The 15,696-nt window shown below is 39.1% G+C and overlaps 1 protein-coding gene across 2 annotated transcripts in view; it reads right to left on the bottom strand.

Annotated features, from left to right (window-relative positions):
• The window catches only part of LATS1 (large tumor suppressor kinase 1), a 50,813-nt gene that overhangs the window by 5,423 nt on the left and 29,694 nt on the right, over window positions 1-15,696 (bottom strand). For both annotated transcript variants that reach the window (XM_036075028.2, XM_078054582.1), the window contains 4 exons: window positions 9,877-11,387; window positions 7,288-7,870; window positions 3,839-4,021; window positions 3,532-3,638 (listed from right to left, as the gene is read on the bottom strand). In XM_036075028.2, coding sequence (XP_035930921.2) covers window positions 3,532-3,638; window positions 3,839-4,021; window positions 7,288-7,870; window positions 9,877-11,387 — 2,384 coding nt within the window. The remainder of the gene's footprint in view (window positions 1-3,531; window positions 3,639-3,838; window positions 4,022-7,287; window positions 7,871-9,876; window positions 11,388-15,696) is intronic.

Here is a 15,696-nt window from a genome sequence, read left to right as displayed (position 1 = left end):
GGATTACTGTAAGTCTCAAAATCAAGTTGATTCCTCTTTCTTTTTATTTTATATTTAAATAAATAAATAAATAATAATATTAAATAAATATTAAGTAATATTAAATAATAAATATTTATTTTTATGTAGGCTCCATGCCCAGCGTGGAGCCCAATGTGGGGCTTGAACTCACAACCCTGAGATCGAGACCTGAGCTGAGATCAAGAGTCAGACGCTTAACTGAGTCACCCTGGCAGCCCCTTTGTTCTTTTTTTTTTTTTTAAGATTTTTTATTTATTTGACAGAGAGAGAGAGCACACGCAGGAGGAGTAGCAGGCAGAGGGAGAGGGAGAAGCAGGCTCCCTGCTGAGCAAGGAGCCCGACGCGGGGCTCGATCCCAGGACCCCGGGACCATGACCTGAGCCGAAGGCAGTTGCCTAACCAACTGAGCCACCCAGGCGCCCTGTTCTTTTAAAAAATTGTTTTCATTATTCCAATTCCTTTGTCCATCCATATACATTTTAGAATTGGCTCATCTATGTCTACAAAAATTAGAACAGAATTAAATCTACAGATGTTTTTGGAGATAAGTGATAGCTTTACTATGTTGAGTCTTTCAATCTATCAACATGGCATGTGTCTGTATTTATTAAGATCTTTCTTGATTTCTTTCATTAGAGTTTGTAGCTTTCAGCATACAGATCTTGTTCATGTTTTATTAAATTTATACCTACATATTTCAATTTGGGGAAGCTTCTATAAATGGTACTGCTTTTAAATTTCAGTTTCTGGTCATATATTCTTTGAATACAGAAATACAATAGATTTGTATGTATTACCCTTATATCCTAGGACCTTGCTAAACTCACTTAGTAGTTCTATGGGTTTTTTCATAAATTCCCTGGGATTTTCTTTTTCTTTCTTTTTTTTTTTTAAAGGTTTTATTTATTTATTTGACAGAGAGAGCACAAGCCCCAAGGATATCTGTTCTTACCAGTCTTATTAAGCATAGTTCTGGAAGTCTTAGCCAGTATAATATAGCAACAAAAGAAATAAAAGGCATACAGATTATAAAGAAAGAAAAACTTCCCCTATTTAGAGATCATGACATAATTTTCTATATAGAAAATCCCAGGAAGGGGGAGCCTGGGTGGCTCAGTCAGTTAAGTGTCCACCTTAGGCTCAGGTCATGATCCCAGGGTCCTGGGATTGAGCTCTGCATAGGACTCCCTGCTCTGCAAGGAGCCTGCTTCTTCCTCTCCCTGCTGCTCCCCCTGCTTGTGCTTGCTCTCTCTCTCTCTAATAAATGGGTAAAATCTTAAAACAAAAAACAAAAAAAAAACCCCAAATATCCTTGCCTTGTTCTTTTATTTTTTTAAGGATTTTACTTATTTATTTTAGAGAAAGAGAGAGAGAGCAAGAGTGGGAGGGGAGGAGGGGAGGGAGAGAGAGAATCTCAAGCAGACTCCATGTTGAGCGTGGAGCCTGACGCGGGGCTTGATCCCAGGATCCCGAGATCATGACCTGAGCTGAAACCAAGAATCAGATGCTTAACCAACTGTGCCACCCAGGTGCCCCATCCTTGTTGTTGATTTTAAGGAGAAAGCATTCAATTTTTCACACAGACACACAAACACACACACACATTTTTATATACGTATATATATATGCACATACTTTCATATATACATATATTACAATGAAAGTGAAATAAAGACACTTTCAGACAAAATAATCTGAACTAAACCTGAGGGAATGCATTACCAGTAGACCTATACTAAAAGAAATCTAGGGGTGCCTGGTGGCTCAACTGGTTAGGCAACCGACTCTTGATTTTGCCTCAAGTCATGACCTCGGGGTCCTGGGACTGAGCTCCGTGTTGTGCTCCAGGCTCAGCGCGGAGTCTGCTTGGGATTCTCTCTCCCCCTCTCCCATTGCCCCTACCCCGGCTCGCGCGCACACGCTCTGTCTCTCTCTCTCAAAAATAAATAAATAGGGGTGTCTGGGTGTCTCAGTTGGTTAGGCATCTGCCTTCGGCTCACGTCATGACCCCACGGTCCTGGGATCGAGCCCCACATCGGGATTCCCTGCTCAATGGGGAGTCTGCTTCTCCCTCTCCCTCCTCCCCTCCCCCAGCTCATGCTCTCTCTCTCTCTCTCTGAAATAAGTAAAATCTTTTTTTTTTAAGATTTTATTTACTTGGGGCGCCTGGGTGACTCAGTCGTTAAGCGTCTGCCTTCGGCTCAGGTCATGATCCCAGGGTTCTGGGATCGAGCCCCGCGTCGGGCTCCCTGCTCTGCGGGAAGCCTGCTTCTCCCTCTCCCACTCCCCCTGCTTGTGTTCCCTCTCTCGCTGTGTCTCTCTCTGTCAAAAAATTAATAAAATCTTTAAAAAAAAAAAAAAAAAAGATTTTATTTATTTGACAGAAAGAGACAGCGAGAGAGGGAACACAAGCAGGGGGAGTAGGTGAGGGAGAAGCAGGCTTCCTGCCTAGCAGAGAGCCCAATGTGGGACTCGATCCCAGGACCCTGGGATCATGACCTGAGCCGAAGGCAGACGCTTAACAACTGAGCCACCCAGGCGCCCCTGAAATAAATAAAATCTTAAAAAAAAGAAAGAAAAAATATAAAGGAAGTTATTTTTATCTTATTTATTTTTAAGTAGGCTCCACACCCAACGCAAGACCAACATGGGCTCAAACCCACAAGCCTGAAATCGAGACCTGAGGTGATATCAAGAGTTGGACACTTAACCAACTGAGCCATTCAGGCAGCCCAGAAGTTTTAAATATAGTATATTAAATGCAATAAAGAAGTAGTTACAACTTAGGGGGAAGCATCATAGAAGAGATAACTTCAGATACTTAAAGGATGATTATAAGAATGAGTTAGTTTAGTAGTTAACCATGTTTAAGAAAGTGGGGAGGGTTGTGGAAGATGGGAAAGAAAGGAGGACATTTCAGACAGAGGGAATGGTATGGACAAAGGAAAAGAGGGTAAATTTGGATTTTAATCCATGCACATGGGAACCACTAAAGGGGTTTTAATGGGACTGTTTATGGTCCAAATCAAGGGCAACTTCTCATTTAAGTGCCAGAGGTAATTTCAAGTGGAGATACATACTTTGTAGTTTGGGGGTAGAATGTGCATGGAAGGTAACAAAGCCAGGAGCCAGAAGGTGACAAAAAATAAATTAGGATAAATCTGCAAATAGTACTAAAGACTTCCATGAGAATGAGTGAGGGGGAATATAATAGTATGACAACAGTAGGATGATGCAGAAAAATGCACCTGTGGAATTTTAGTGGCTTCCTATAACCTTACAAGTTCATTTTTTTTTTTTTTTAATATAACTCTATCCCCAATGGGGGCTCGAACTTACGAACTCATGACCCCAAGATCAAGAGTCACATGTTCTATCAACTGAGCCAGCCAGCAACCCCCTTACAAGTTCATTCTTAAATTCCAAATTAAGATGCTCTAAGTAAAGAACTGCTGAAAGTCTGTGATATAAGGACTTTGTGACAATTCTTTGGTATAGATTCTATCTTACCTTCATTTGTGTTTCTAATGGTGTTTGTGCCAAGAAAGGCGGCTGTCCCACCAGCATTTCAAAAAGAATTACACCAACACTCCACCAATCACATAACTGTGTATAACCTAAAATAAGATACCAAAGTTATAGTTATTCATAAACCTTTTAAAAAGTGCTCAGAATAAAATCAAAATTAATATTAAATCACCAGCTTATGCTGTAGAAATTAGTATTTTTACTATAAACCTGAAAAATAAGCCACATGCTAATTTAAGTTTCAGCTGGTCTAAAGGACTATTGAGATACTATGAAACTAATGTTTTACCTGTTCGTAACAACACTTCAGGTGCAATGTAATTGGGAGTCCCAACCAATGAATGCGCAAGACATCGCTGGTGCTGGCGTGCAGCTCTCCGCTCTAGTGGCTTCAATCTATCTCCACATCGACAGTTAGAGGGGTCACCCCACTCATTACTGAAATCCATACTATCTTGCCGTGGATGGTCACCTGTGTAGTAAATAGGTAAGTAAATAAAAGCATCAAGAACAAGAGTGTACCTAAAGCCTGTTTAATCTTTTAGCACCATGGTTTAGAGTTAACAAACTTTTCTTTTGACAAACAATGTATGCCTATCATTGATAGTATTTATTACTGACTAGAGCCTGTGCTCTGAGATATCAATAGGACAGGTTTTAGTGTAAGATTCAGTAATTTACTCAATGTTAAATGATGATAATCAAACTCATGAGTAGGCAGGATCAGGAATCTGTTATTCAGATTGCTCCCCATTACTAATCTGAACAAAGTTTCAAACAAATTACATCAGTGTTTCATTCACTCAACAAATGATAAGGATAAATAAGAAAGACAAGGTTCTTCTCTCAGGTAGCTTCTCTGTATGGGACAAACACAACCGATACATATGTAAGAAAGAGAACGATGCATCCCATTCGGAGAATCAACATAGGGTGATATGACAACTATACCAGGGTGGCTCAGGAAGACTGAGGTGACATTTGTAAAAAACAAGAAAGACAACCATTTGAAAACCAGGGCAAGGCATTCTATACAGAAACAGTAACAGAGCAAAGACCAGTGAGGTCAGTGAAGGAGAGAATGGTAGACAACGGAGTGGGAGCCAGTGTACATGGGTTTTATAAGCAAAAGAAATGATTTGCCTTTTACTCCAAATACAGTGGGAAGACAGAGGAGTTTGATGGAAGAAAATGACAAGATCTGATTTATGTTTAAAAAAGAAAACACTAACTGCTATGTAAAGACTAGATTATAGGGAGGACAAATGTGAAGAGAGACCAGTTCAGAGGCTATTGCAGTTAAACTTGGACTATGACAGGGGCGCCTGGGTGGCTCAGTCATTAAGCATCTGCCTTCAGCTCGGGTCATGATCTCAGGGTCCTGGGATGGAGCCCCACATTGGGCTCTCTGCTCAGCGGGAAGCCTACTTCCCTCTCTTGCTGTTTCTCTGTCAAATAAATAAATAAATAAATTCTTAAAACAAAAAAACAAAAAAACAACTTGGACTATGATGGTAACAGCTGAGACAGAGAAAAGTGAACAGATCCAGGGTATTTTTAGAGGTGGAATAAGCAGGATTTATTGATGGACTGGATGTAGAGGGTGTGGAAGAAAAAGAATCAAGGATAACTAAGTGGGTGGTAGTAGTGCAATTTACTAAAATGGGGAAGACTGGAGGGGGAGAAATTAAGAGTTGTTTATTGGTAACGTTAAGTTTGAAAGGCCCATTAGAAACACACATGCGGCGCCTGGGTGGCTCAGTCAGTTGAGCATCTGATTCTTGGTTTCGGCTTACATCATGATCTCAGGGTCCTGGGATCGAGAACCGCATTGGGCTCCATGCTTAGCATGGGATCTGCCGGAGTTTCTCTCCCTGTGCCCCTCCCCCTGCTTGTGCACTCTCTCTCTAAAATAAATAAATAAATCTTAAAAACACACCACACACACACACACACACACGAAAGGGAGAGGCCATTTCTAAAGAGAAATTTGGAAGTCGCTGATATGAGATGGCATTTAAAGCCATGACTGGTGGCACCTGGGTGACTCAGTCGGTTAGGAGTCTGCCTTCAGCTCGGGTCATGGTCCCAGGGTCCTGGGATCCAGCCCCGCATCAGGTTCTCTGCTCAGCAGGGAACCTGCTTCTCCCTCTCCCTCTGTCTGCTGCTCCCCCTTCTTGTGCTCTCTCTGTGTCAAATAAATAAATAAAATCTTAAAAAAAAAAAAAAAAGCCATGACTGGATGAAATCACCTAGAAAAATACATCTGAAATTAACCTGACTGTAATAATCATTGGGGATGTTTGACTAAAATACAATTTCTTGGGGCGCTTGGCTGGCTCAGTTGGTAGAGCATACAACTCTTAAACTCATGGTTATGAGTTCAAGCCCCATGTGAGGTGTAGAACCTACTTAAAAAAATAAAAAGCAAACTTTAAAAAAAAAACACAATCTCTCCCCTCCAGTGAATATTTTCAATCAGAAGACTGGAATAGAGCCTAAGAATCACATTTTTAAGAAGAACCCCAAGTAATTCAGGTGACAGGTTCAGGTGTCTCAGTTCTATCCATTTAATGTTCAATTTACTGTGTTCACTTAAGCACAGAAGGCTAATAAGACTTACCTCAGAAGATTGCTTTGACCCTTAAGTTAGAATATATGCAAAGAACCTAGTCATAATAAGTATTCAAGAATTGTTAGATCGACTTACACTTCCATTAGTGCTTTGAAGGGATCTTGGTGAGGCAGTGTGGTGTAGTAGAAATAACACGGGCCCTGTAATCAGACAAACCTGGGCTCAAAGCCTAGCCCTTATACTTCTTTTCTGACTTGGGCAAGTTATTTCATCTAAATAAGCCTCAGTTTCTTTATCCTCACAGTGATATTGTGTACATAAAGTGTTTACATTTATTTATTTATTTTAAAGATTTTATTTATTTATTTGACAGAGAGATAGCGAGAGCAGGAACACAGCAGGGGGAGTGGGAGAGGGAGAAGCAGGCTTCCTGCCGAGCAGGGAGCCCAATGTGGGAATTGATCTCAGGACTTTGGGATCATGACCTGAGCCAAAGGCAGACGCTTAACGACTGAGCCACCCAGGCGCCCCAGGTGTTTACATTTAAATAAGTTGTAGTCATACAATGGAATCCTAAATAGTAGTGAAAATAGATGTCATATGCAGTAACACAGATCAACCTCAAACACATAAAAGAAGTGAACACAGAAGAATACATACAGAATAGTTACATGTAAATAAAGGTGCAAGAGTAGACAAAATGAAAAAACATTGTTCAGGGTTACAGACATTATGTAGAAAAAGTATAGAGAGAAGTAAAGAACTGATTACAGAGTTCTGAAATAATGGTTACCTCTATGGAGGAGAAAAGGGGAAGCGATCGTTTAGGGGCTTCAAAAGTACTGATAACTGGTTCTTAAGTTGAATGGCAGGTATGGGGCTTCATTTCAAGATTATTTTTAAAATGTTATTTGTCTGACATATTTCAAATTAACAAAATTTAAAGAGATTAACTCAAAAATATTAATGATACTTAGAAATAATTGAATCTAACATATTCTTTCATTTTATAAGTCTAGGTGTCTAAAGGATTCACTCACATTTATCCAATAGTCAAGACCTGAAACCAGGACTTCTGGCTTTCACCCAGTGATAATACCATCTTATATCTTATTGCATTAATAAATCATATTAATATGTACAAATGTTATGATTTTACTCACCACTCTGATAGTACTTAGAATCATGTGTCCATCTGAAGCCAGTGCAGAGGCCGAAGTCAGTCAGTTTAATATGACCATCACGATCAATCAAAATATTATCAGGTTTAATATCTCTATGTATAAAACCCATTTTATGAACACTTTCGACTGCACAGGTAAGTTCTGCTATGTAGAATCGTGCCAGGTTTTCTGGAAAGATGCCCATCCTAATTAATAGGCTCATCATATCACCCCCAGGAATATAGTCCATTACAAAGTATAAATTGTCCTTATCTTGGAATGAGTAATATAGACGAACTACCCATTCATTGTCAGCTTCGGCTAGGATATCCCTCTCAGCTTTAACATGAGCAACTTGATTTCGAAGAAGAACATCTTTCTTTCGAAGAGTTTTTGTTGCATACAAAGCCTTAGTATCTACTTTTCTTGCTAGACAGACTTCACCAAATGCTCCTATTCCTAGTGTCTTTATCTTCACAAACATAGACTTGTCCATTTTAGCCCTCTTAAGACGGATGTAATTAGACTCTTTTTGGCAAAGCATCCTTCTCATTTGATCCTGCGCATCTTGAGATAATCCAACCTAGGCAAATAAACTAAAGGTTAAATGAGGAATTATCTTCTATACCAAATATTAAAAAATAGTTTGGAAAAAATTCAGGCATATAAAGGTTAAATGCATAATAACTTTTAATAAAGCATGTTAGAAATCTAGAAAATACTTCAGAGAAAATTAATTATCAAAAGTGCAGCTTAAGGGATAGTTAACAGGATATACAAAGGTGAGTATATATGCAGATTCTGCTGTGGAGAGCAAGAAGACGATACCAACGGTCAGCCTTCAACTGCTTTCTAATGCACCCCCAAAAAAGTTCCCAATGTGCAATAACCAAACATCTGTTAACATGCATCCTCATCTATCTCTCCATGCATATTCATCCCAAATTATGTGATTAGATTGCCTTCATTATATGCTTCTCTTGTGGAATGCCTAGGATTAAAATATTCTATTTTACCTTTCATGAAAAAAACCTCTTCCCATCCAGATCATTTACTCTAAAAAATCGATGTATTAAGAACAAAAGAACGCCTTCTCTAACCAAACCACTCATTAATAGTCCATCTTTCCTTTCATCTTTCTTTTATTTTTCTCAGGCATTAGAATAAGGGTAGGACTCACAGCCACCACTAATGCAAAATGCAAAGGCTTTCTCCTACCTTATTTAAAAGGGACAACTTGTTTGATTATAAGGTATCTTTTAGACATTTTGGAACATTTCAAAGGATAGTCATGGTGACTTATGAAGATACCAAAACACAGATTAAAAACAAAAGCCAACTTCTGAGTAGACATGGACTACCTGGATTTAGAAGGAAGTTTATTTTTGGCTAGTTCAATAAAGAACTAATTTAAGGGTTTAAACAGAAAAGGAATTAAAGAAGTAGAGTCTAATTCTAGAAATGCAAGCCTAATTAGAATATAGCAACCTCATGCTTCTGTTAGGATGCGCATTTCCATGCAAAATCTTTAAAGAAGGGTGGCATGCCAGACTTAGAACTGTTTCTCTTAAAATCTTACTTGCCTACACAGTAATGGAGGCTACAGAAGTCAGCAAAGCTTCCAACACCATAAAAGTTTAAATCAGCTATTAGTGAAAGTGAAGAGGAAAAAGGAAAAATAAACTAAGAAAATACATACAGATAGACTTTAGTAAGAAATCCTAAGAACTAAAATATGGATAAGTCCTACAGATTATCATGGTATTTCTCATCTAAGAAAGTTCAATTAATAGCAGGAATGACATAACTGTGAAATCAGATTTAGAAAAATTATCTTAAAAGACTGGCTCTCAAGTTATGTGAGAAAGTTTTATCACAAATTTAAGCCTCCTGGATTCTGAGTGATAGATATAAGATTGGGAGTCAACCTCTGAACTGTAAACATGTGACAAAAATATTAACAATGATAATACCACCATAACAACTAGTGAAGATATATATATGGAATCACAACAGAGATTTATCTAAAATGAGTGAGCACTAATTCTGGTCTCCTTTTTAGTAGTTTAAAAATTTCAGCACATTTTCCAGTACATTATAAAAATGAAATTAGAAGATGAAATAACAGAAGGAACAGGTCTTTGACACTTTCTAATGAGACCAACCAAATGAATAAGCCTGATAAATAAAGCCCCAAAACTACTATAAGTAAAAACAAATGTTTCAAAAGTATATAAAGAGATGGGACCCAGATATTTCTAGCTTATTTTAAAATGTTGTAAGATAATGTGTAAAACCTAGAAAATAACCTTTGCTCCTATTTCCATATAAAGGGATTATGAAACTAAACAGCACACTATAAATTATATTTTTCTTAATTTATTAGAACTTCATTCCAGGAAATTCTGAGTAAATCTTGAAATACTAAAACAAAATGGCATAATCAAAAGTACTTTAATTTACTGACTTTTAAATAACTGATAATATATTTAGGCATAAAAAGAAAGAAAAATACTGGACCAATATTTTAAAATAAACAGTAAGCAAATAGATGATCAAGCATGAAATGGGCATTTTAAAAGGTTTTACCCGCATCATTTCATTCTCTAATTGTTTTTTACGATGTAGACGCTGCTGATGAGATTTGAGTACATTTTCTACATGTTGCTCCATAAAGAATTTAAATGCCTGAGGAGAATAACTTTGAATACGAGATTCCCTTCGTTCTTCATCTTTCTTGTTTTTCCTAACGGTGATAGGTGAGGTTGTAATCTGTTTCTTTTCTTTATCCCCACTATCAACATTTTCATAACTTTTTTCACTCTCATCTTCCTTGGGCACGCTCGCCTGATCCTCTTTGCTAGATTTACTGATTGATTCGTATGGAGGAACAGATGGGTTTTGGTGTAGCAGATGCTTGGGATAAGGTGGAGGTGGACCTTGATAGGTTGGAGCTTCAGCAACAGGAGGCATAACAGTCATATTTGAAGTGGTGCCCTCAGAAAAAGGACTAGGTTGAACCGTTTGAATTGGCTGTGGTATCCAAGAAGGGTGTGTAGGGGCTAATGCAGTCTGTAGCTCTGGTTTTAATACACGTATACTTTTCACAGGCTGTTGAATAGGAGCTGGTGTAATAGCAGTGACTGTTGTAGCTGAAGGCTGAGAATTAGCAGGATGACTTGTTCTATTTCCTAATGGATTATTAAAGGAATTGGACCTCACTGGTATGTTAGGCTGCCATGTGGGGATTTCATGCCCACTGCTTGGGGACGACTGGGCTGGAGCAGAAGATGACTGAGGCCAAGTTGTCTGCAGTCCAGGTGCATTCATGTTATAAAGTTCCATGTTATGACTGTTTCTGTTTGGCACCATCATAGATTGGGGAAGATTTCCATTTGTATATGATGAAGGAGCAGCAGATCCCCCCGTTTGTAGAGCAGAAGAGCTCTGTCCATTAGCTGGGGCCAGAGGATACGGAGGCGGTGGCTGCCGATTCACAGTGCCAGCAGGGACATTTTGGTGTATCATAAAATCAGTCTGTCCACTACCATTCTGAATTCCAGGTCTTCCTGGTGGAAAGTTAAATTTGTTGGAACTCTGCATGATGATTGGTTGTCTGCCAACAGGAACAGAACTAATGCCTCTCTGACCCTGATTAGGAGGATTCATTGCGGACGTGTTCAGAGGTGGTGGAGGATAGCCCTCCTGCCAGGCTCCAGGTGGAACAGGAGAGATTCTGGAGATTACATATTCCATGTTCCCGGAATAGCGCTTTGTTTGAGAGTTTGGTTCCCATGAGGGGGGAGGTGGAGTTGTACCTCTTGGAGGAGGAGTCTGGCCTCTGGGAGGTGGTGGAGGAGTGACACTCCTGACTTGAGGAGGTGGTGGGGGGTTCACTCTCTGTCCATTACTAGGGTGAGCTTGAGCAAAAGCCGTTATACCAGAGCCTGACAAAGGTCTTCCTACATCTGTCTGCGAGTTAGGACTTTCAGAACGATAGGCTACACTTTCTCCTAGTGGTGGGCCATGTCTCTGAGGAACTAAGGATTCTTTGGAACCTTTCCAGCTTTGTTTGCGGTTAACTGATTGTTGCACACTCCCTATGGTCATAAAACAGAGAAAAAAAAACACATTTTTAACCTCTTATTTTTGAAAAATTTAGCTTGGAATTCTGACATAGCTAAATGGTAATTCTCTTTTGAGAATTATAAAAATCAAATTTCAGTTAAGTGGTTTTATGTTACCTTTCAAATTTTTACTTGACTAGGTAATCCATTCTCATAGCTCAGAATTCAAGAAGTACAAAAGTATACCCACCTCTGTCCTTTAGCCAACCAACTTCCTTCCTTGAAGGTAATCAATGTCATCAGTAAGATATATTGGGGATATGCAAGTAAATACACTACCTCCTATGTATACTACTGTGCCTGGCTCTTCTCATTAAAATATTGAAGATTCTGTATCAGTATATAAAGTGTTTGCTTACTTTTAAAAAGTTTACCACAGTTTTTCACTGTATGGATGTACCCAAATTTAATTTTTTTTAAAGTAGGCTTCACACCCAGCATGGAGCCCAATGTGGGGCCTGAACTCATGACCCTGAGATCAAGACCTGAGTTGAGATCAAAAGTCAGCTGAGCCACTCAGGTGCCTGGATGTACCCAAATTTAATCAGTTTCCTTACTGAAGAATAGTAAGGTTGTTTCTAGTCTTTTGCTGTACAAAAAAAAAAAAAAGGCAGTGAAAAATTTTGTACAGATACCTTTTTTTTTTTTTAAAGATTTTATTTATTTATTTGACAGAGAGATAGAGAGAGAGAACAAGCAGGCAGAGAGGCAGGCAGAGGGAGAGGGAGAAGCAGGCTCCCCGCCGAGCAGGGAGCCCAATGTGGGGCTCGATCCCAGGACCCTGGGATCATGACCTGAGCAGAAGGCAGCTGCTTAACCAACTGAGCCACCCAGGCGCCCCCAGATACCATTTTTTAAAGATTTGAGAGAGAGCATGAGCAGGGGGAAGGGGTAGAGGGAGAGGGTGAAGCAGACTCCCCACTGAGGAGGGAGCGTGACATGGGGCTCAATCCCAGGACCCTGAGATTATGAGCTGAGCCGAAGGCAGATGCTTAATCGACTAAGCCACCCAGGCGCCCCCAGATATCATTTCATATATGTTAAGTAGATAAATTGTCAGAAGTGGCATTATTAAGCCAAAGGGTGTGTCCATTTGTAATTTTAATAGATACAACAACTACTTTTAAATATATTTCAAAGATACCAGGAGACAATTAGCTGAAATAAGATACAGATTTTATAGTTTCTCTTTACTGGAATTTCCAACTATGAAACAGGCAAGAAAATAAATGATACAAAAAAAAAAACTGAAGTATTTAAAATAGTCTGACTACTTGGAAAAAGATCTTTAACACATTTAAAAATACATAAAATGCATTTATATAAAATGCAATACATATAAATAATACATTCCAGATAGAGAATATACAGTAAAGATAATTTACAGATCTAAATACATAAAACATAAAACACTTAGCAAATTCAAAACAAAACACATATGAGGAAAAATTGGTAAATGTTCAGAATGTACAGCTTAATACTGTGTTTCATCGAGGCTGGGTAGCATTCTGGGCCTATGACTTCAGGAAAAGTCATCACTCCAGGCAACCCAGGCAAGTCTTCTGGCCACCAACCTCAGTTTCACCTTCCTCAGATAGTCAGCTGAGGCTAAATACAACATGTCCTCACTCACTAAGCTTTTGCCAGTTAAAATATTAGTCTCCGCGAGCCTAGAGTATACTGCCATCTCTGTTCTGCACCTCTCGTAAAGCTCTCCGTGTTCTCCCACTTCCCAAACCCTCCCACTATTGCCCCCAGACGTGCTTGCTCTGTTCTATAACTAACAAATGCTCCTATATCACCGTCTGCTCCAAGCTTTCCCACCAACTCCTTAAAGCTGGTTATCTTCTGCTGACACTACTTCCTTTTCAGCCCTTTGCAATTAAGGTTTTCTTTAAAAATAAACCGGGCTAGGGGCACCTGGGTGGCTCAGCTGGTTAAAGGTCCGACTCTTGATTTCAGCTCAGGTCATGATCTCAGGGTTGTGAGATCGAGCACCATGTCGGGCTCTGCACCTGGCATGGAGCCTGCTTGAGATTCTCTCTCTCTCCCCCTGCCCCTCCCCACCTCCCTCTCTCTCTCCAAAAACAAATAATTAATTAAAAAATAAATAAACTGGGCTAAAGGTGGGATTCTACCTCTCATTATTCTTTCATACTCTTTTTAAAAAGCCAGCTCTTTGGATGCTCATTCTATCTGGGAGGCCACATTCATTCCTCTCAATTAATGAACTCTTATTTGCTTGTCCTCATTCACCCATAGTTTTGACATTCAGTCTACCCTAAGCCCTGCCAACATTCTATAACTTCAACATCCGCGTGGACAAACCATCCATCACCCTCACCTCAGTTTCTTGACCTCCTCCCTCAACCTCCAATATCACTCCTAAGATCATATTTCTAATTTTGATATTAACCATATCTGCTTTTTTCAAAATCATTTCTTTAAAGTTTATACACTTGGACTACAACTCTCCTTTCATGTTTAACTACCACTACAAGCATTTTTCAACTTCACCAAGACCTTCATATCCCTACTTCACTAGTCCTCCACTTTCTTTATGCGACACTGTGGCTAATTTAATTCCATGGTCCAGTAGTTCTTTCTCCCCTCTGTATTCCTTTTCTCCTCCCCTCATTTCTATTCATTCATTAAATTTTTATTGAGCATCTACACCATCCAAGTACAGTGGTGAACAAATATCCATGGCCCCATGGAACCTCCATTCTTGGGGGAGAAGACTGACAATAAACAAGTAAATAAATAAGGTAACATCTGGGTATGATAAATCCTATGAAGGAACCATAAATGGTGTCAAAATGGTAGAGAGGAAAAGGGAGATAGAAAGGGATGAGATTCAGCAGTCAGAAAAGGCTTCACCAAGGAGATGACATATGATCTAAGACTAGGCAAAGGTCCTGAGGGGGGAGCTTGGTATTTTCCAAGAACAAAAAGAAATTCAGCATGGCTGGAGAGCAGTAAATGAGGGAAAGTGGGGTACTGGAGGAAGTCTGACAGCAGCAAAGCCATCAAGAGGAGTCTGGAAGGAATGAAAAGCCCCTAACAGCAGAGCAGGAATATGCCTTGATTAAGGATTTAAATCACCCTTTCAGCAATATTCTGTCCTCCCTTTATCTATCTTATTTTGTACTTGTTTAGTAGAACTCTAGTCACAGATGATTCCAGCTATCTAACTTTTTTTCATGCCTGCTAGAAAAGGTGATGTAAAGTGCAGATTGATTCCACCATAAATTCAATGATCAGCATCATCAAATGGCTTTAGCACTGCCAGGAAATCCTGTTTCTTTTCGTCTCCACTACAACTCTCTCTAGTCCTGGGTCTCCTCAAATTGCCTGTCCCATTCCTCACACACCACTCTCAGCAGATGACCTGATTTTCCACTTTGGAGAAAACTGAAGGCATCAGAAAGGAACTCCCTTATCTTCCCCACATAACCTGGGCCTGTTAGTTCCTGTTAGAGCAAAATGGTTGATTCCTCTTCCTCTATAAGGCTAATAATCTGTCATCCTATGCTTTGGATCCTTTCTTTTCCTGGCTTCTCAGGAACCTTACTTGATCCTTTTCTCTTGAGTATTTAATTTCTTTATCTTAACTGGAGTTTTGCAATTATCTTTTAAACATGCCTAAGTCTTTACTATTAAAACAAACAAACAAGGCTCTCCCTCCATTTGCGTATGGAGCACTACCTCAAAATGTTGCTACTAGTCCACTAGAAGTATGGAAGTGGAGAACAAAAACTTAGAAACCTTTACAGAAATCTAACAGTGAAATTTTATGTCTGTTAAATATAACAATAAACTATTTGTACTTATATATGTCATTTTAAATTTATATTTTGGAATAATTCATCATTATTGTATTTTATAAAATTAGGGCCCACCCTAAATGACCTTATTTAACCTTAGCTGCCTTCTTATAGACCCTGTCTACAAATATAGTCAAATTCTGAGGTACTAGGAGTTAGGACTTCCTGAATTTGGCGGAGGGAGGACACAATTCAGCCCATGACACATGGGGTAATTTGTTTCTATTCAGTCATGGGAGCATAATTCAGAATGGAATGGGTTGAGGAATAAATTGATGTGAGGTAAAGAATTCATGTATAAAAAAAAGAATTATGTATAAACAACACTTTGAGAAGTTTTTCTATGAGGGTACAGTGAGGACATTAGCAAGAGTATGCTTCTTACACAGTGAAGATCTTTTTATTTTTTAAATTTCCAATTCATTACAGATTAATAATTTTATAAAATACACTCT

This window comes from Halichoerus grypus, chromosome 9 (genome assembly GCF_964656455.1).
Source record: "Halichoerus grypus chromosome 9, mHalGry1.hap1.1, whole genome shotgun sequence".
NCBI classification, from domain to species: domain Eukaryota; kingdom Metazoa; phylum Chordata; class Mammalia; order Carnivora; family Phocidae; genus Halichoerus; species Halichoerus grypus.
The sequence above is the reverse complement of the archived record's forward strand: the minus strand, read 5'-3'. Positions and strand labels throughout refer to the sequence as shown.